General features: G+C 42.8%; 1 protein-coding gene across 1 annotated transcript in view; it reads right to left on the bottom strand.

The window, feature by feature from the left end:
- The window catches only part of SLC15A1 (solute carrier family 15 member 1), a 90,867-nt gene that overhangs the window by 6,240 nt on the left and 62,147 nt on the right, over window positions 1-22,480 (bottom strand). The window contains exons 20-21 of the mRNA XM_077482990.1: window positions 10,772-10,868; window positions 2,039-2,182 (exon numbers count right to left, since the gene is read on the bottom strand). Of these exons, the coding sequence (XP_077339116.1) occupies window positions 2,039-2,182; window positions 10,772-10,868 (241 nt within the window). The remainder of the gene's footprint in view (window positions 1-2,038; window positions 2,183-10,771; window positions 10,869-22,480) is intronic.

The following is a 22,480-nucleotide window of genomic DNA, read 5'->3' as shown; positions in this document are numbered from 1 at the left end:
ATATGGTTGCATGCACACCCTTAAATTAATATGTGTTATTTATTGCCATATAACATGCACAGGTGTTTAACATGCACCTTCAATTTAAGAGGGAAGTTTCAGGAATAAAACTTTTTTTTAAATAAACCACATTGAAGAAAAATAATGATCAGTGTCTATCAAGGCAGCCTGATTAGTGCCCATCTGCAGCCTTAATGCAGCCTGATTAGTGCCCATCTGCAGCCTCAATGCAACCTGATCTGTGCCCATCTGCAGCATGATCTGCAGCCTGATCTGCGCTCATCTGAAGCCCATCTCCCATCAATGCAGCATGATTAATGCCCATCTACAACCTCACCATTTCTCATCAATGCAGTGCAGGAATTCACTGAGCCATCATCTCCTGTTTACTCGGCTCTCAGTCAGCAGTCACATACACAGTCCCACCATCAGCATTGGACCAGTTCCTGTGATAGACAGAACACTGGTCCAATGCCGGTGGTGGGAGTGTGTGCGAGGTTAGAGTCGAGTGAGAGCCGAGTAAACCGGAGATAACAGCTCGGAGAATTCCGGTGGTGCTCGTCCCCCTCCTTCCCCTCAGAGGTACACTATAGGTGAATAAAGCGTATAAAGTGCGTGTTTTACACGGATAAATACGGTACTTTGTTGAAAGCACCTTTTGATTTTATTAGAGCACTCAGTCTTTGGGTATAGGTCTATCAGCATGGCACATCTTAACTTAGGAATATTTGCCCTCTCTTCTTTGCAAAAACACTCAGGATCTGTCAGATTACGAGGGCATCTCCTATTCACAGCCCTCTTCAGATGACCCCACAGATTTTCAATCAGATTCAGGTGTGGGATCTGGCTGGGCCATTCCAAAAACTTTAATCTTCTTCTGGTGAAGCCATTTCTTTGTTGATTAGGATGTATGCTTTGGGTTCATTGTCATATTGAAATATGAAGTTCCTCTTCATGTTCAGCTTTCTAGCAGAAGCCTGAAGGTTTTGTGCCAATATTGACTGGTATTTGGAACTGTTCATGATTCCCTCTACCTTAACTAAGGCCCCTGTTCCAGTTGAAGAAAAACAGTCCCAAAGCATGATGCTGCCACCACCATGCTTCACTGTGGGTATGGTGTTCTTTTGGTGATGCGCAGTGTTGTTTTTGCGCCAAACATATCTTTTCGAATTATGGCAAAAAAGTTCAACCTTAGTTTCATCAAACCATAACACATTTTCCCACATGCTTTTGGGAGACTTCCGATGTGTTTTTTGCAAAATTTAGCCAGCCTTGAATGTTTTTCTTCATAAGAAAAGGTTTCTGTCTTGCTACTCCCATAGCCCAGACATAGGAAGAATATGGGAGATTATTGTCACATGTACCACATAGCCAGTACTGGCCAGATATTCCTCCAGCTCATTTATGTTGCTGTTAGCCCCTAGGCAGCCTACCTGACCAGTTTTCTTCTCGTTTTTTCATACATTTTGGAGGGGCGTCCAGTTTTTGGTAATGTCACTGTTGTGCCATATTTTCTCAACTTGATGATGACTGTTTTCACTGTGTTCCATGGTATATCTAATGCCTTGGAAATTCTTTTGTACCCTTCTCCTGACTGAAACCTTTTAACAATGAGATCCCTCTGATGCTTTGAAAGCTCTTTGTGGGCCATGGCTTTTGCTGTACGATGCAGATAATGTCAGGAAAGACCTACTAGAACAGCTGAACTTTATTGGGGTTAATCAGAGGCACTTTAAACAATGGAAGGTGTGTACTGACTCCTATTTACCATGAATTTGAATGTGATTGCTTAATTCTGAACAAGGTTACACCCCCAGTTATAAGAGGGTGTGAACACTTATACAACCAAATTATTTTAGTTTTTTATTTTTATCCCCCCCCCCCCCAAAAAAAAAAAAAAATTCAGTTTGTTGTTCAACTGAGTTGTACAGTTTATAGGTCACATTCAAGATGGAAAAAGTTCTGAAATAATTTATCTTTTTCTATTTTTTTTACATCAAAGACATGGGTGTATAGACTTTTATAGGTTATTACCCACCTGAGAGTATGAAAACTCCAGTCCAGTAACCGAGAAGACAACCTCCCCAATAGTAATGAGGAAGTACTGTGGAATCTGAAGGGCCATGTGAATTGTGTTGGGTTGAATATCTTCAATGTACTTTAGGGTCATGGATGCCGTGCACTAGGTAGAGAAAAATGAGAAAAAATAAAACAAATATTACCTTATACTGTAATACCTAAATGTGCTTGGAGATTACTTCTGTACATTGCCCCAAACAAAAAATTGCAAATAAAAAGGAAACCTTCAATTGGTTGCGTGGGTGGCAATCGGGAGAACTGTTGGCTCAGAGGACAATTCTGCAGAAGAGGCCATAGAGGAGGAAGAGGAGGGAGGGGAGCATAAATATGTTGTGGCAAAATCACCACTAGCTTTTTGGAGGCGTGGTGGCTGAACAAGCTCCAACACTGAACCCTGTCCGGCATCCTTCCCAGCTGCCAGCAGAGTTATCCAGTGTGCCATGAAGGAAAGCTACCATCCCTGCTCATGCCTGCTGGACCATGAGTCAGCGGTAATATGAACCTTACTTCTGACCGCCCTATCCAATGAGGCCAAAACATTGCCCTCCACATGGCAACGGCCTTACCTGAAAACAAATGGCATTTTGGAACCTGCCACTGTGGTACGGCACATTCCACAAATTCACGGAAGGGGACTGAGTCTACAAGCTGAAAAAGGCAGCTGTTGCAGTGCTAGAAATTTTGCCAAGCTATCATTTAGACACTGAGCATGTGGATGGCTGGGACCAAATTTATTTTTACAGTTCAGCATCTGGGGTAGGGAAATTTGACTGCTGAAATCAACTGGTGGGGTACTGCTAGCAGATTGGCTGCAAGTACATGTGACACCTATTGCTATACCTTCATTCCTCTCAGTGCAGGTTTTTGAAAGGATTGGAGGTATAGTAGGGTTTAAAGATACCAGATGAGGAGCAAGGAGAAATCTGCCTTTTTCTATGGTGTGGGTCTTTCAGGTGCTGCTGCCAACTGCCTGGCAGGTCATCATATGTCTGGTCAAGCATGTGATGCCCAAGCAACTGCTGTTCTGGCCACGCTTAAACCGCTTCAGACATAGATTGCAAAAAGCAACGGTGCGATCTGCTGCACATGTGTCGATAAAGGCCCACACCAAAGAACTTTTAAAAGTCAGCGGGGAGTCAGTAGCTCCCTGCACCTGTGGAGCTCTGCGGTGTAATGCAATAGAGTGGCTTCCCTTAAACTGACCCCTGGAGGACATCCTGCCGTGTTGGATTTGTGCCTCCTCCTCCTCAGATTCTAACTCTCTTCTCGCAGGCACCCAAGTACGGCCAGTGACCTCATCCTCTCCTCCCTCCTCATCCCTGGAGCAAACTTGGCAGTATGCTGCAGCTTGGGGAACATGACTCCCAGTTTCTTGTCCTTCTGTGACAAGCCCACTCTCTCTAGGCTCACGTTACTCCCTTCCTCCACCTAGGAACCAACATCGGAGCCTTCAAATTGCTGCGCATCCTCCAGCAGCATGTAACCGACACTGGTTGAATAATTCTGGGGACTCCTTTGTGTTAAATGTTCATCCTGGCAGTGTCAGCTGAGCCACCACTGGTGGTCACCAATGCCACAGCCTCTATGGGCTTTGCGGGCCACTTATAGCCACCACTTCGCTGAACCTTGGTCCCTAGAAATTCTCTTATTCTCTAGTTTCGCCCAGTCTTCATCACTCTTCTAGCTGTGTCCCAATGTGGCAGTTGCCCAGGTCTGGGGCCACATTTGGGCAGGACAGGACAGCTCTTCACCACGCACAATCAGACCACGGCCGACATCATCAATAAAGGTAGATCCAATTGACTCCCCATCATGCTCTTCCTGCGCAGGCTCATGCAGCTGTCATTCCATCACCAGTTAAATATCTTCTGTAGACATATTCCAGGCAATGCAATATCGCAGCTATTGTGCTGTCCCGTTTCAACCTTACATAGTTTATCCAACAGGAGCCTGGAGCCGACCCAACGACTACTGCTGTCCCACCCTGGTCATTGCCGATGGTGGACAAAAAGCGCACCTTGCTAACACAACCCAGCTCATCAACCAGTCATTGGCACGCCACACACTGAAGGCCTATCGCACAACTTGGAAGACCTACCACAAATATTTGGCCTTTGGCCCAGGGGAAATGATAGGTGATGTTGGACAAGTCCTAGCCTTCATTGGTACGCACAGCTAGCCCTTTCTCACAATACCGTCAGGCTATACCTATCCGGTGTTCAAGCCTTTTTGTCCTTAGAGGACCCCAGTAAACTGTCAGTATTTTCGGCCATGCAGTCAGGTCCCTCCATGGGGCATACAGAAGCAGCAACTCATAGCTAGTGGCAAACGCCTACTTATCACGTGTGCCATCTTCAGGGACATGTTTAAAATCCTTACTCGTTCTCCGTTTGGGACTTTGCCCAGTCTAGTCATCCAGGCGGCCATCTACTTGGCCTTCTATGGTTCCCTATGACCTAGTGAATTTGCCGTCAACAGCTCCAGCAGTCAGACACTGTTCAGACTCCACCTGACTTGCTTTCGAACCATTGCACTCTTCATCTTACAGTCTCCAAAATGCAACAAACAGGCCCCGGGGTTGACATCAACCTGTTTCAGACTAACAGCGCCTGGTGATCAGTGACAGTGCTCGACCAACTACTGTCCCATCCACCCAGCCAATCTGAAGGTAGCCGTTGCTATCCTTTCTGACCAGCCCCCTGAGTGGTAGCCAGTTTATTAAGCAGGATCCTCCTAAGCAACTTGGGCTTCAACCCCTGTCAGTACTCTGGACATTCATTCAGGGTTGGAGCAGCTTCAGCTGCATCCCAGCATGGAGTACCAGACCACGTAATCAATGTTTATGTGATCCACGCCTCTCTCGGTCATAGGGCCACGACCTTAAATATATATATATATATATATGTACATATACACACATACTATATATACACAATATTTATATATATATATATATATATATATATATATATATATATATATATATAAAATAAATATATATGTATGAATACACTGGCTGAAGTGTATTACATAATGTGCACTACACCACCGAATGAACTGTATATATACACGCTACACGAAATGCAGAGTATATATACTGTATATATATATATATATATACACTAGACTGACTGTATATATATCAAATACACTCCAACTAACTAATCTGCCTGCCTAATCTAGCTCAATCTATCTCCGTCCACAGTCACACACTATACACGGCTGCTATGTAAGCAGTGTAGGGCGTGGACTTAGTCCCCCTGAGCCATGATTTTCCAAAGGCACCCTGCCTTTGTTCAAGCTCGATGAACCCCCGATGTTCGAGCTCATCCCTAGTTGCCAGTGGACATTGAGTCTGCCGGACCCACAGGCGCCCTTCTGTGGCACGCATCGGTCGCACGTGCTCCCACTGTATCTATTGCACAAAACTTTGTACAGGCACGTCGTTTTGTGCAATAGAGCCGACCTGCCGCAGTTTATGTACTGGGTCTGGTGGGCAAGTGGTTAAGCTACACTCAGTACACTATAATGACAAAGTGAAAACAGAATTTTAGAAATGTTTGCAAATATATGAAAAAGGAAAAACTGAAATATCACATTGGCATAGGTATGCAGACTCTTTGCAACAACACTTGAAAATGAGCTCAGGTGCCTCCCATTTCTCTTGATCATTGCTGAGATGTTTCTAAACATCGATTGGAGTCCACCTGTGGTAAATTATGTAAATTGATTAGACATGATTTGGAAAGACACATACCTTTCTATAAAGGCCTCACAGCTGACAATACATACTGTATCAAACCCATTAGGGTAAAGGGAACCGCATGCAGAGCTCAGACACAGGATTATTGCAAGGCACAAATCTACAAGGAAGGAAGGCTACAAAAAATTGCTGCATTGAAGATTTCTGATAGCACAGTGGCCTCCGTAATTTTCAAATGAAAGAAGTTTGGTACAACCAGGACTCATTCTAGAGCTGGTTGCCCAGCCAAACTGAGCAATTAGAGGAAAGGGACCTTAATAAAAGAGGTGACCAAGAACCTAATGGTCACTCTGACTGAACTCCAGAGATCCTGTGTAGAGATGGGACAAAGTGCCAGAAGGACAACCATTGCTGCAGCTCTCCACTGATCTGGGATTTATGGCAGAGTGGCTAGACGGAAGCATCTCCTCAGTGCAAAACACATGAAAACCGCTTGTAGATTTAAAAAAAGCACCTGAAGGATTCTCAGACTGTGAGGAACAAGATTCTCTGGTCTGCTGAAACCAAGATTAAACAGTTTTGCCTCATTTCTAAATATTATGTCTGGAGGAAACCAATCACCGCTCATCCCCTACTCAATACCATCCCGACAGGGAAGCATGGTGGTGGCAGCATCATGCTGTGGGGGTATTTTTCATCAGCAAGGACTGGACAACTGATCAGGGCTGAGGGAAAGCTGAATGGAGCAAAGTACAGAGATATCCTCAATGAACCAATGAACCTGTTCCACAGTGCTCAGGACCTTAGACTGGCCTGAAGTTTCAACTTCCAAAATGTCAACAATCCTAAGCACACAGCCAGGACAACACAGTGGCTTAGGGAAAACCCTGTGAATGTCATAGAGTGACAAAGCTAGAGCCCTGACATGAAGCCTATAGAACATCTCTGGAGAGACCTGAAAATGGCTGTCCACTGATGGTCCCTATCCAACCTGACTGAACGGCAGAATGGCAGAAAATCCCCCAATCCAGGTGTGCAAAGCTTGTCACGTTATACCGAAAAAGTCTCAAGGCTGTAATTTCTGCCAAAGGTGCTTCAACTAAGTACTGAGAAAAGGGTCTGAATTCTTAAGTACATGTGATATTTCAGTTTTTTATTTTTAATAAATTCACAGACATTACTTAAATTCTGTGTGTAAATTAATTAGAAAAAAAAATATTTAAACAACTGTAGTATCAGCCTGCAACCTAACAAAATGTCTGAATACTTTTTGAGTGCTCTATATACAGTATCTCACAAAAGTGAGTACATCCCTCACATTTTTGTAAATATTTTATTATATCTTTTCATGTGACAACACTGAAGAAATGAAACTTTGCTACAATGTAAAGTAGTGAGTGTACAGCTTGTATAACAGCATACATTTGCTGTCCCCTCAAAATAACTCAACACACAGCCATTAATGTCTAAACCGCTGGCAACAAAAGTGAGTACACCCCTAAGTGAAGATGTCCAAATTGGGTCCAATTAGCCATTTTCTCTCCCCAGTGTCATGTGACTTGTTAGTGTTACAAGGTCTCAGGTGTGAGTGGGGAGCAGGTGTTCAATTTGGTGTTATCCCTCTTACTCCCTCATACTTGTCACTGGACATTCAACATAGCACCTCATGGCAAAGAACTCTCGGAGGACCTGAAAAAAAGAATTGTCGCTCTACATAAAGATGGCCTAGATTATAAGAAGATTTGCAAGACCCTGAAAATGAGCTGCAGCATGGTGGCCAAGACCATACAGCAGCTTAACAGGACAGATTCCACTCAGAACAGGCCTCGCCATGGTCGACCAAAGACGTTCAGTGCACGTGCTCAGCGTCATATCCAGAGGTTGTCTTTGTGAAATAGACGTATGAGTGCTGCCAGCATTACTGCATAGGTTAAAGAGGTGGGGGGTCAACCTGTCAGCGCTCAGACTATACACCGCATACTAAATCAAATTGGTCTGCATAGCTGTCATCCCAGAAGGAAGCCTCTTCTAAAGATGATGCACAAGAAAGTTTGCTCAAGAGAAACTGACTAAGGACATGGATTACTGGAACCATGTCATGTGGTCTGATGAGACCAAGATAAACGTATTTGGTTCAGATGGTGTCAAGCGTGTGTGGTGGAAACCAGGTGAGGAGTACAAAGACAAGTGTGTCTTGCCTACAGTCAAGCATGGTGGTGGGAGTGTCATGATCTGGGGCTGCATGGGTGCTGCCAGCACTGGGGAGCTATAGTTCATTAAGGGAACCATGATTGCCAACATGTACTGTGATATAGCGAAGCAGAGCATGATCCCCTCCCTTCAGAGACAGGGCCAATATGATAACGACCCCAAACACACCTCCAAGACGACCACTGCCGTGTTAAAGAAGCTGAGGGTAAAGGTGATGTACTGGCAAAGCATGTCTCCAGACCTAAACCTTATTGAGCATCTGTGGGGCATCCCCAAACAGAAGGTGGAGGAACGCAAGGTCTCTAACATCCACCAGCTCAGTGATGTCGTCATGGAGGAGTGGAAGAGAACTCCAGTGGCAACCTGCAAAGCTCTGGTTAAATCAATGCCCAAGAGGCTGGAGAATAATGGTGGCCATACAAAATATTGACACTTTGAGCCCAATTTGGACATTTTCACTTAGGGGTGTACTCACTTTTGTTGCCAGCAGTTTAGACATTAATGGCTGTGTGTTAAGTTATTTTGAGGGAACAGCAAATTTACACTGTTATATAAGCTGTACACTCACTATTTTATGTATATATATATATATATATATATATAGGCAGGCAGATTAGTTAGTTGGAGTGTATTTGATATATATATACAGTCAGTCTAGTGTGTGTATATATATATATATATATATATATATATATATATATATATATATATATATATATATATATATATACACACACACATACTACTCTGCATTTAGCATAGACTATATATTCAGTTTATACTCTATATTCATACTAGTATATATATCTATATATATATATATATTCTGCATTCCGTGTGGCGTGTATACCGTATATACTCGAGTATAAGCCGAGATTTTCAGCCTCTTTTTTGAGGCTGAAAGTGCCCCCCTCGGCTTATACTCGAGTCATCGCTGTCTGCCCGCTCGATCAGCGTGTCGAGCAGACAGACAGCGGCCATTCTATTCAAAAGCCGCGCCTCCGGCTCCGCCTTCGCCTGTGATAGGCGGAACACTGAATTTCCCAGCAGCCTGTGTTCCGCCTATCACGGACATCGTATCATCCTTGTACTACGGACGAGGATGATACGACGTCTGTGATAGGCGGAACACAGGCTGCTGGGAAATTCAGTGTTCCGCCTATCACAGGCGAAGGCGGCGGCGCAGCTTTTGAACTTTACAATGGCCGCCGACGAAGAGGGCACGGGACGGAGGCAAGGGAAGGCACGGCACGGGACGGGACGGGACGGCGGCGGCAAGGCACGGCACGACACGGGACGGATGCAAGGAGGCAAGTCACGGCACGGGACGGAGGCAAGGAGGCAAGGCACGGGACGGAGGCTCGGGACAAAGGTAGGCTGGACACACACACACACACACACACACACACACACACACACACACACGGATGGAGACACACACAGGGATGGATGGATGGATGGATGGAGACACACACACACACAGGGATGGATGGATGGATGGATGGAGACACACACACACAGGGATGGATGGATGGATGGATGGAGACACACACACACAGGGATGGATGGATGGATGGACACACACACACACAGGGATGGATGGACGGACACACAGGGATGGACGGACACACAGGGATGGACGGACACACAGGGATGGACGGACACACAGGGATGGACGGACACACAGGGATGGACGGACACACACACAGGGATGGACAGGCATGTCTCACCCTCGGCTTATACACGAGTCAATAAGTTTGCCAGTTTTTTTGGGGGTAAATTGGGGGCCTCGGCTTATATTCGGGTCGGCCTATACTCGAGTATATACGGTATATACAGTTCATTCGGTGGTGTAGTGTACATTATGTAATACACTTCAGCCAGTGTATTCATGCATATATATTTATTTTAATATTTTATTTAATTTATTTTAATATTTTATATTTATGTATATATAGTATGTGTGTGTGTGTGTGTGTGTGTGTGTGTGTGTGTATATATATATATATATATATATAGCAAGAAGAAATTGATCTATATAAGAGAGGGCACTGCAGCCCTGTGGAGTAAAGCTCTTGGGTCTTTCATTAGTTGAAGTGGATGGATCATTGAGAGATGCAGGATCTCACTGGACTGGTAGCGCACTGGCCCCTTGTACAGTGGCTGGAGCTCTCTAAAATAAAAAGCCTTATCAAGGAGTTTTGCTTCTGATGTTGAAATATGTAATGGTAAGCCGCAGATATGACCTACTGTAGGTTACCGACCCTTTTATATCTGAACTTTCTGGAAAGCTCTTATGGGATTCTTAGGCTTAGACAAACCTGCCACGAGGGCAGTTACACTTCGAATGTATCTGAGTCACTAGGGGTTACCGGACCTTAACATTCTGTTACATGTAGGACGTAGGTGGCTTACAGCAGAATCAGATCAACTGGCCAGCTTTGCCTAAATGTAACTCTCAAGCAATTTCAATCACCAGGGATCATGTCACCTATTGCTTGAAATGTGGTCATGTGACAGACACTATTAGTAAGCTGCTACTACTGCAACTATTGCTACTACAACTAATACAACTACTATGATGTAAAAACCTAAAAGTTGCTGATTGGTTGAATGAGGCTGAAATGTCAATGCTAATCTTTCTTTTTTGCTCTACAAGATAAAAGGTATATCTTCTGACTAAAGGAAAAACAATAAATCAGATGTGCACAATTACTATAGATAGAAGCAGATACACTCATTCATCATGGCTGAACACAAGAAGTGTGAGTTACTTACTTCATTAATGATAATTGTGTAAGAGCTTCCAAAACCAAACTTCATAGAGTCCACAGTGCAGTTCTTCCCAGTTTCAGTAATACCTTGAATTTTTTTTCTGTACAACAAAAATACAGTCAATTTAAGCACACAAATTATGGTATAAAACATTAATATATAAGTAATGGCACAGTTTTTCCTTATATGTAAACATGAACATTTATGCTACAGTATAATATTCTGTACAGGATGGTTATTTGTAGTTTACTTCTTGGTTAATGTTGACCTCTGGTGTCATCTTAATAAGTAAACTTTGCTCATTAATCAGAAAAATATCTGCAAATTAGTATGTTGTATGTTGCTGCAGTTCAGCTATACTATATCATATACTGTATAATTATTCTTAATGAATTAACTTAACTCTAAAAGTTTAAAAACACTCTATTAAAGTAAATCCAGTCACATAACATTAAAACATTGTTAAATACAGTATATTTGTATATAGAAACAGTAAAGTAAATTTACTGACAGTTTGTAAAAATCAGTGATTTTTTTACAAATGGCAGTAAATATCAGGAGCTGATAATTTAATGTTTGTTGACTTTTTAAGTGTAAATCGAGCAAATTACTTTGTTATAGGTATTGTCAGTGTTTACATATCATGTTTAAATTGTTCAAATATTCACTGTGTTAGTTTTCAATAGTAGTTCTGTAATTTCTGTGGTTGCCAGTAAAAAATGTGCTCTGCCAGTAAATTTTCCATATTTGTCAGTAAAAAATGCTGCAGAAAGTTGGCAACCCTGCATAGAAATAGTAAGAGTAGTTTCTTTATGTCAACCTTTTGTAATTCTTTTCACAGTAGTGCTCATCCTGGAACAGGAAAGTCAGGAATTATCAATGCTGCAGCTCTTCATTGTTCAGGAACAGACTGGAGTTAGTTCCGGACCCAGATGTATTGCTTAGCTGCCTCTTCTGCAGAGAAGCTCAGAAACAGGCTGTGCTGATGTGCTGTTGGGCTGGCTGGAATTCTGATTTAATGAACCTTTTCTAAAAATTTATTTATTATACATTCAGAAAAAAATTGATAATATATTTTATCAGCATATTTTTATATGCTGGAAAAAAAAATTCCATGGCTCTCAGCATGTAGAATATAATAGCCTTGCAGGTAAGACTGTAGACTTAAAAAGGTCAGTATAAACAACTACACAAATGAATAAGTACAAACTTATATACGATTTAAAAAAAGTTATTTAACCCCTTCAAGCCTAAGGGTAAAACAAATCTAAATGCCTGAGCCCAAATTTGGCATTTTGACATGTGTTAGCACTACTTTGTGCATCCAGGTGATACATTGTTTTTTTTTTACTAAAGGCAAATACACTTTGCACTACAAGTGAACTTGGAAGTGTAGTCGCTGTAGATCAGAGGGGGACATGCAAGGAAAATAAAAAACAGCATTTTAGCTTGCACATGATTGGATGATAAAATCAGCCCTCATTTCAGATCTACCCCTCAGATTTACAGCGACTGCACTTTTTTAAGTGCACTTGTAGTGCAAAGTGGATTTGCCTTTCGTAAATAACCCCCACTGTATCTCTCTCTGCATTCAGAGACAGAAAAAATGGGGGGAGCGGGTTTCACAGTGATTGAGCACTGTGATAGCCAATCAGAAGCTAACACAGTGAACAGGTGACCTGGAACCAGCTGTTCCAGGTCTCAATCATTAGAACAGGGTTCGGGGCTCTCGGTGAGGCCCTGGTCACTGTGCTGGGAGCGGACCATGCGGTGCGCTCCCAGCACAAAGGGAGGTATGCAAATATGCAGCCCGACGGAAAAAAGCCCAGTCCAGTGGGGCTGCATATTTGCATACTGTTGGCATGAAGGGGTTAACCGCCTCATGCCCGCCCGCCAACATATGACGTGATAGACTTTGAGCAGGGATATCTGAATGATGCCTGTAGCTACAGACATAATTCAGATATTGCCATTTTCAGCTGGCGATTCCCTACACCATAAGAATGATCATAGCGGCTGTACCACCGCTTGATCGTTCTTACGGGATGTTCATCATAGAGATTTACGGCGGACCAGATGTCCCTATGATCGTCAGAGACTGGGCGCAATGTTATGACGTCACACCCGGCCTCTGCATTCAAAAAAACGGCACCACTTTGGCTGGCAAGCGCTGATTGGTTTATTTTTGATCTCAGGCTTCCCAGTCTAGTGGTGGTCTTATTGACCCCATATTTCACTATAAAGAGGACCTGTCATGTCATATTCCTATTACAATGGATGTTTACATTCCTTGTAATAGGAATAAAAGTGATACTTTTTTTTAATTCGAAAAAAGTGTAAAAAAAAAAAAAAAGTATAATTAACAATAAAAAAAATAAACATTTTTGAAAGCGCCCCTGTCCCCATGTGCTCGCATGCAGAAGCGAATGCATACGTAAGTCCCGCCCACATATGAAAACGGTGTTCAAACCATACATGTGAGGTATCCATGCAAACATTGGAGTGAGAGCAATAATTTTGTCCCTAGACCTCATCTGTAATTCAAAACATGTAACCAGTAAAAAAATTTCAAGCGTCGCCTATGGGGATTTTTAAGTACTGAACTACCGAGCTATTCCACGAGCGCGTGCAATTTTGAAGCGTGACATGTTAGTTATCTATTTACTCAGCGTAACTTCATCTTTCACAATATACAAAAATATTGGGCTAACTTTACTGTTTTTTTTTTTTAAAGCACAAAACTGTTTCTTTCCCCCAAAAAAAACACATTTGAAAAATTGCTGCACGAATACTGTGAGAGATAAAAAGTTGCAACAACTGCCATTGTATTCTCTAGGGCAGTGATGGCGAACCTTGGCACCCCAGATGTTTTGGAACTACATTTCCCATGATACTCATGCACTCTGCAGTGTATTTGAGCATCATGGGAAATGTAGTTCCAAAACATCTGGGGTGCCAAGGTTCGCCATCAGTGCTCTAGGGTCTTTGCTAAAAAAACATATATAATGTTTGAGGGTTCTATTTAATTTTCTAGCAAAAAAATGATGATTTTTACATGTGGAGAAATGTCAGAATTGGCCTGGGTGGCAAGTGGTTAAAGTAGTCAACATGTAAGCGATACATCAGGTGCCATATATACAGTACATCCTCGCAGCCTATTTTTATTTTTTTTATTATGATTTTTTTCTGTGTATATGTTGTTTTATCCCAGGCAGATTTATAATATACCAGTAATATGTTCTAAAAGTGTCTGTTAAGTAAAATCAATATTGTATAGAGTGGGGAAGGATCAGAACTCCTGTCTGGTTTCTACTGCTAGCTTTGTCAGAAAGGTTTACGCTCACTTTCTGTCCTGCTGACAATAATTACATAGGAACATCAGACAGAAATAAATATATGACAAGATTCTATTATTTTCCTAATCTAAACAAAAACATGTTTTATTTCTATTTTACTTCCTATCTGGTAAAACATAGTCAGCGTGATGGAAGTGAGGGTAAATCTCTCTAACTGAACTCCAGATAGCAGTATGAATCCAACAGGGTTATCTGGTAAAAATTGTATTTTTTAAAACAGCTTACCTGTAAAATCTTTTTCTTTGAAGTACATCAGGGGACACATAGCCATAGTAGTTACTATGTGGGTTATAGGCCACCTTCAGGTGATGGACACTGGCATGCCCTAAATTAAAATGTGCACTCCCGATATAACCCCGCCCACTACTGGGAGCACCTCAGTTTTGTAGCAAAGCAATATACGTGTACACCAAGAAGGACCTCTGTGTCCCTTGATGTACTTTCATGTGGGATGTCCCATAGCAATGCTAACTGAAGGGAGGGATACACAATTGTAGGGCACCAAGAGACTAGAGGACTCATACTGCAGCCTGCAGTACACTGTGCCCAAAGGCGATATCCTCATAATCTTTTATATCTACTTGATAGAATCTGGTAAATGTATGGATTGAAGACTAAATTACAGCCTTGAAGATCAGAGCCATGGCTTGGTAATGCACTGCCCAAGAGGCACTAACAGCCCTAGTGGAATGCACTTTAATATGAAAAGGAGGAACTTTCCTCTTTAAACCATAAGTTTGAAAAATCACTTGTAACTATGTAACCCATTTAGAAATTGTAGATTCCAACGATGCCTGTCCTCTTTTAGGACTGTCTGTAAACACAAACAAAAACATCTGTTATGTATCTGAGAAGTCACTTTCAATAGACCTTGACCGCTCTCACCACATCAAGAGAATGTAGTGACCTTTCTTCCACAGAAACAAGGTTCTGGAAAAAAAATAAGGAACAATATCCTGGTTTAAATGAAAACCTGATACTAGCTTCGGTAGGAATTCAGGATGAGGCCGCAATACAACCTCATCCTTATGAACAACTAACTAATATGTCTCTTTACAAAAAAGAGCAGCCAACTCTGATACTCTTTTTGCTGAAGATATGGCAATCAAGAAAAATTATTTTTCCCCGTCAAGAGAACCAATGGAATATGTCCGTATTGACTCAAAAGGCTGCTTCTGTAAGCTTCTGTAAACCGACAGGACTAAAATTAAGTCCCAATGGTTCAGGGGTGACCAAATTGGAGGATTAATCCACGTTACCCCCTGAATAAAGTTACGAACCAGAGAGTGAGAAGCAAGTAGAAACTACTGAAGCTACTACTGAACTACTGAAGCTGACAGCCCACGGTCTTATTTTAGAATGTGGGTCTCAATAGCCAAACCGTTAATCGTAAGGAAGGATGGAATACCGGACCTTTCAAAAGAAGGTCTGGCCACAGTGGTAGGGACCAAGGGTCCCCTACCACCATCTTTATGATCTCGGCAAACCAAGATCTCCTGGGCCACGCTGGGCCACAAGAATCACCTCTTTCTCTTCTTGCTTTATCCTGCGAAGAAGGTGCAGAAGCAGAACAGGAGGCAAAGCATAGATCAGTGAAAACTGACCCCATGGAAATACCAAGGCATCTGTTTCATATTCCATCAGATAGCTTGTCCTTGACGTGAAGTTGTCGATCTTGTTGTTGAACCAGGACACCAATAGACCAACGTCCGGAACTCCCCATCCTAGGTAACAATGCCGGGGTGAAGAACTATTCTCCCGGAAACAATAGTTGGTGACTCAAGTAGTCTGCCTGCCAATTCTCCATTCCTGAAATGAAAATTGCTGATAGACAAGGAATGTTGCTTTCTGCCCAAGATGGAAAAAAAGAATTCACCTGTTTCTGGGCCGCTCGACTTCTCGTACCCCCTTGGTGATTGATATAAGCCACAGCTGTGGCATTGTCGGATTGGATCCTGACAGGACAATTTTTTAGTCTGAGCGTCCAGGCCTCCAGGGCCAGGTGTACTGCTCGATTTTTTAGAATATTGATGGGCAAAGGTCATCTCTGATCTGGGCCATGTCCCTCGCACAGACACTTCTTCCAGGACTGCTCCCCAGCCCACAGGGCTGGTATCTGTTACCACTTTCCAGGTAACCGGTAGAAAGGATCGACAATCAATTAAGGCTCTAACGCACTTTGGCGGAATAAGCGCAACGGGAAGTTCAGAGTTTGGACCTTCTTGTTACAAGTTGACAGGATACTGTTTTGCAGCAGTCTTAAATGGAAGTACGCATAAGGAATGGCCTTGAAGAAGCCACCATCTTTCCCAATAAACACATGCAAAAATAGAAGGATTCTTCTTTGTTTTGTCGTGCGATCTTGTCGCGATTTTCCGCCATGAACTGAAGCAATGCCTGTGTATTCTTGAGGTCCATGGACCTCAATTCGCAACAAAGTGGGACAAAAGCAGTGCAGGGACTACTTTGAAGCCGCTGCGACCTGAAGTCGCACAGACATGAACGGCACTCATTGGAAATCATGGGGCATGACTCGTCATGCAACCCTTCAGTCCCAAATCGCATAAAAAGTCGCACCAGTGGAAACCTAGCCCCAAGGAACCGACTCCTTCTTGGGGAAAAAATATCCTTTTCTGGACTGTATCTATGATCAGCCCTAAGTACTGCTCTTACTAGTTTGAGGTTCCAACCCAACTATTCCAGATATCTGACTGCGGTAACCAGACCTTTGTTTAAACGGGCTACTGATTGACTTATCAAGAGTAGATTGTCTCAGTAGGCTTGTATCGTTATACTTTGAGCCCTTAACCTGGCAAAGGGAGGAGCCAGGATCTTTATACACACCTGAAGTGCAGTAGCTAGCCCGAAAAGGTAGAGCTACAAACTGGAAATTAAGATTTTCTAACTCGAATCGTAGAAATTTCTGGTGAGCAGGGAAGATCGGCACATGGACATAAGCATCCTTGATGCTAATAGACGCCAGAAGCTCACCCCCTTGTAGGAAAGAGACTATTAATCGGATAAATTCCATGCAGAGAGAAAGACTTATTTTTCTCTGGATCCATAGGAACATTTAATCTAAGAAAAAATGAGGAGACGAGAGCTCTTGGAACTCCAGATTGGAGCTATTGAGGAAGTCCTTCATTCGCCTTCCTGTCAGATCCATGATCTCTTCATAAGGAAGGCTACAGTATCTTGTAGGTTTTCCTACCCAAGACCTTTTTTTGTCCCTGGGGTTAACTCTGAGGATTACCTACTGAACCTGATGGCGGAAGCCATCGTGACTGCCTGGAGGCTGATGCCCCTGGCACAAAAGAAGGAGCTTTTAAAAATGAAAAAAAAAAAAAAATATATATATATATATATATATATATATATATATTTATTTATTATTTAAGGATTGCAGGATATACAGAAAGAAGCTGAGGACAAACATGTTTCCCAGCTTCCCTTATTACCGAACAGAAAATAGTGCTCGCTATACAGTTTAAGTATATAACTAAACAGCATTTTGTTATCTATTTTTACATTATGTTAGAGCCATAAATTGCAGATCCAGAACCCCCCCACTGCCTGCCAGGGCCATCTTTAATATTGATTGGACCCTGAGCAAAACTTTTCTTGTCCCCCATGCAGTTTTGCTCTCCACCTGCTCTGAGACATACAATAAATAGCAGCTAGACTCAAAATCAGTTTACTGAATCAGATCAGGCAGCGATTGCGATTGGTTGCCAGAGGTTACAGTGTATCATTAACACTCACTGACTGGTTGCTGGAGGTTCCACCACCCATTACAGCTCACTGATTAGTTGCTAGAGGTTACAGCACATGATTTCAGCTTGTTGCTTGGTTGTTAGAGATTACTGTGGATATGACCTCAGGGGGGCATGATATACATATCAATGACTCCGGCTGTCGCTAGTTACATATGAATGCCGCCACAATTTACATATGAATGCCGGTAATTTACATGTAAACACAGGCTCTGGCGGTGAGTCATCTGTACACAACAATAGGGCAGAGCTGGGCAGCATTAGTAGCAGCACTTCACACTGAGATATCGAGACACAGCACAGGACTAAAAGCTCAAGGGACAAGGGAATTTAAACCAGGATAGTTGGCAAGTATGAACAGCTGCTTTGGGCCCCACAACATTGACAGGACCCAGGGCAGCTGCCCCTTTTGCCCTGCCCTAAAAACTGCCTTTGTGGCTACTCCAGAAGGGCGAGGGAAATCTCCAGGTTGCTCACAACCCAGACTACAACTGGGTGGTAGCATCCAGGGGGGGGGGGGGCTCTTCCCTTCAGAGGGTAGGGTTCAATCAACATGTCACTTGTGGATTTTAAGTTTCGGTAAGGGAATTGAGGGGACAATACCAGAGATCTCTGGCAATCACAGGAATTTTTCACTTATGTGGGAAGTAAAGGTATTAAAGGGTCAAAAGAGGGGAGGGGTAGGACGGGCAGGAAGGGCGATAGAAAAACAGTAGAACGAGAAGAAAGAGAGAAGCAGACAAGAGCAGGTAAAAAGGAGTGGAGAAGGGGTGTGGGACTCCAGCAGATCTGGCGAAAATCTGAAAAGATTCTAAAAATGAAAATATATTTACTCAACCTCAAATGGCTGTTCTACCACAAAAGGAAGACTAGCCAGGAGTTTATGCATGGTGAAAGGAAGTTTATCCTCCGCTGATGTGCTTTTCAGATACAAAAAAAGGCTTTTCCAACAATAATTGGACAGGGAAAAAGCATGTACAGTCTGAGGAGGCTTTAACGAACCCAAACATTTAGTTAAGGTAGCATAAATGTGGAGTGGACCATTCAGCAAGATATTGAAACCAGCTGAAAACAAGAAGGAAGGAAATGCGAGATATCAAAAACACTAGTGTGGCTAGTTAGTGGATATCTCAAATATAATCATATCAAATGGTGCCATCATCCTTAGTGAATAGCGACTACAGAAAGGACTAGATGGGGGCTTTAGGATTTTAAAGGCACCAGTAGTAATATGAAAGAAATTTCTTTCTAATCAATCGGTATTGGTTTTATATAAATTTATTACAAAAATAGAAAATCATACAAAATAAGAAAGGTTAAAAAAGACTCTTAGACATAAGAAATAGATCTACACACATAAGGAGGCTGCATCAGTGTACATCTCAAAGTTCATAACATTACATAAATTCCATATCTATACAGGGGAACTAGTCACCCAAAGTGGGATAAAGATGGATCAGTAAGTATTATGATGGAAAACTGATGCAGGATCCATAGGGCATCTCCTATGGATCCTGCATCAGTTTTCCATCATAATACTTACTGATCCATCTTTATCCCACTTTGGGTGACTAGTTCCCCTGTATAGATATGGAATTTATGTAATGTTTTGAACTTTGAGATGTACACTGATGCAGCCTCCTTATGTGTGTAGATCTATTTCTTATGTCTAAAGCCCCGTACACACGAGCGGACTTTTCAACATCCAAAGTCCGTCAGACCGAGTCCGTCAGACTATCCGATCGTGTGTGGGCTGCAACGGACTTTAGCTTCGCAAAAGTCTGACGGACTTTAGAAATGAAGCATGCTTCAAATTTTCCCGACGGAACTCCGCCGGACCCGGTCCCCTTCGAAAAATTTGCTCGTGTGTGTGCTACTCCGACGGACTAAAACCGACGCTAGGGCAGCTATTGGCTACTGGCTATGAACTTCCTACGTCGAATCCAGTCGTACGTCATCACGTTCGACTCCGTCGGAGTTTGGTGTGATGGTGTGTGGTCAAGTCCGTTCGGTCGAAAAGTCCGCCAGAACTCCGTCGGAACTCCGGCAGAACTTCTTTGGAGGTCTGTCAGACTTAATCCCTCTCGTGTGTACGGGGCATAAGAGTCTTTTTTAACCTTTCTTATTTTGTATGATTTTCTATTTTTGTAATAAATTTATATAAAACCAATCCCGATTGATTAGAAAGAAATTTCTTTCATATTACTACTGGTGCCTTTAAAATCCTAAAGCCCCCATCTAGTCCTTTCTGTAGTCATTGAAACCAGCTGGTTCTCCCACATTTGACACCTCAGAAGAGGAGTCAACAGCCTCCCCACGGTCCCCTGAGGGGATTCGTCTTCTCCCACCCCTAGTTCCCCCGTTTGGGTCCTGGGCAATGAAAGAGAATCTGTGCGATTAAAGTCACTAAACTTTTTTATTATTTTTTTTAAACCCATCCTGGCTGAGGGAAATAAGAACCTTTGGTAAAGTACACAGGGGCTGCAGTGTTGTAAACATTTCATGCCCCTGATGCTCACTCTAACCAGTCACTCCCTCTCAGGGGAGGATGTCATCTGTAGAGATGAGTGGGCTTACCAGAACTAGAGGGTGACTCCATTATCTCTATTTCTGGTGGTGTTTTAACCCCCCCATCTGGCCTTAGCCCGATGCACAAAGCAGAGGTACCATCAGAAGAAATCACAAGCACTGCTTGAGCAATAGTCCAGCTCTGCTGCTGTTTATCAATGCCCAGCCTGATGCAATAGTAAATGTGCCAATGGAATGCCTGTGTCGCCAACCTCTAATGCCACTTTGCTCCTGTGTCCCCCCACAGCTGCAACAATAGATATGGTGCCTTTAAACCATGCCTCCTTGTGTTTGGACGTCTGAGGATGCCAACACCGCACTTAGCCCCCCCCCCATTAGCCACGGCTTTCCCATTACATTTTTTTTTTGGTCTTACTACCAAAAGTACTGGATCTCAGGGTCCAGCTCTCTAAAAAGAGAACCATTCACAGGCAAAACCTTGTTTCTTCGGATACGAGGCCCGGGTACCATTCAATTCAGCCAAAAAGACACTTTGAATGGATCCGGTCAGCATGGCTACCCCAACAAGGATTGCTCCAGTGGAGCTCAGCACAGCACATCTTTACTCATGACCAACACCTTAGACACTTGGAAGTGAGGGTAAATCTCTCTAACTGAGCTCCAGATAGCGGTATGAACCCAACAGGGTTTTTGACCTTTAGTCATTCTATTTAAAACTTAGAAAAAAGTGTTGACTGGATGTGACAAACTCACGCAGGACAGAGGCTTTTAGAAGGGACTGAATGCTAGCCTCTTGCTTACCGAGTATGGGCACTGGCATTTGAGAAAGCTACAAGAATTTAGGATGATATTCTGTTATGTAATGCAAAAGGACATTATTATGGAGGCCACGATGGTCTCTTCATGCTTGGGACTCATATAGCAGATGTATGTGATCTGGAAAGCCCTGGGTCTCCTGTTGTCTACTTCTAACGCCGCGTACACACGACCGGACTTTTCAACACATTGGGTCTGACGGAATGAATCCGTCAGATATTACAATCGTGTATTGGCTCCAGCTGACATTCTTTCCCCAAAAGTCAGATGGACCTAGAAATAAAACATGTTTCAAATCTTTCCAATGGACTTGAGTCCAGTCGAAAAATCGTCTGTATGCTAGTCCGACGGATGAAAACCGACGCTAGGGCAGCTATTGGCTACTGGCTATGAACTTCCTAATTCTAGTCCTGTCGTATGTCATCACGTTCAAATCCGTCAGACTTTGGTGTGCTTGTGTGTGGCCATGTCCGTTTGTTCAGAACTCTGCCGAAAGTCCGTTGGGAAGACCGTCGGACCTAGTCCGTCGAAAAGTCTGGTTGTGTGTACTCGGCATAAGAGTATTTCACCCATTGTTGTTTGTGCTAATTAACCTTGCTATTGTATGAAGGAGTTCTGTGTTGATTTATGATAATGTTGATTGTGTCTTCTGAGCTAAAAGACGGCAAGTCTGTCCAAAAGGTCATGTCTCTTAGTCACCTAAGCTGTCTAAAGGATTAGATAATTAGCTCATGTTACAGTTTTATTGTTAGCCTGCTGTATATATTTGTGTGTCATCTCAAAAAAAAAAGAGTCAATGTTCAGCAGCTAAACACGCATCAACTTGTGTGCTTGTGAGCGGTTGGAATATCTGATATCTATATTCAGACTGGGAGGAAGTGGTATGACGAAAGCACTCAAGTGTGTGTGGGACGTTCCAATACACCGGATATACCCTTTAAATGAATGATAAAAAAAAATGTAACTCTACATGTTCTATTACTAAACAAAATCTCCTGTGCTCAAAAATGATGTGAAGGCGGTGGATGTTGCCCTCCTGGGGTCGGGGGAAACCCAATGGAAACACTGTAAAAAGACTGGTTTGTGAGTATATTTCCTTTCTTTTTATACCAATAAACAATACTTGGATAATGTGCAAGGTTGGTACGCCCTCTTTTTAATTTTTTCTACAGTTTGTTCTATTTCTGACATGGAGACTGCCATGTGTATCTTACTATTTTAGCCTAGGTTCACACTGC

Source organism: Lithobates pipiens, unplaced genomic scaffold (genome assembly GCF_037356315.1).
Source record: "Lithobates pipiens isolate NorthernLeopardFrog02 unplaced genomic scaffold, aLitPip1_a1.2 Scaffold_16, whole genome shotgun sequence".
Classification (NCBI taxonomy): Eukaryota; Metazoa; Chordata; class Amphibia; order Anura; family Ranidae; genus Lithobates; species Lithobates pipiens.
This window is presented reverse-complemented; position numbering and strand designations above follow the sequence as displayed.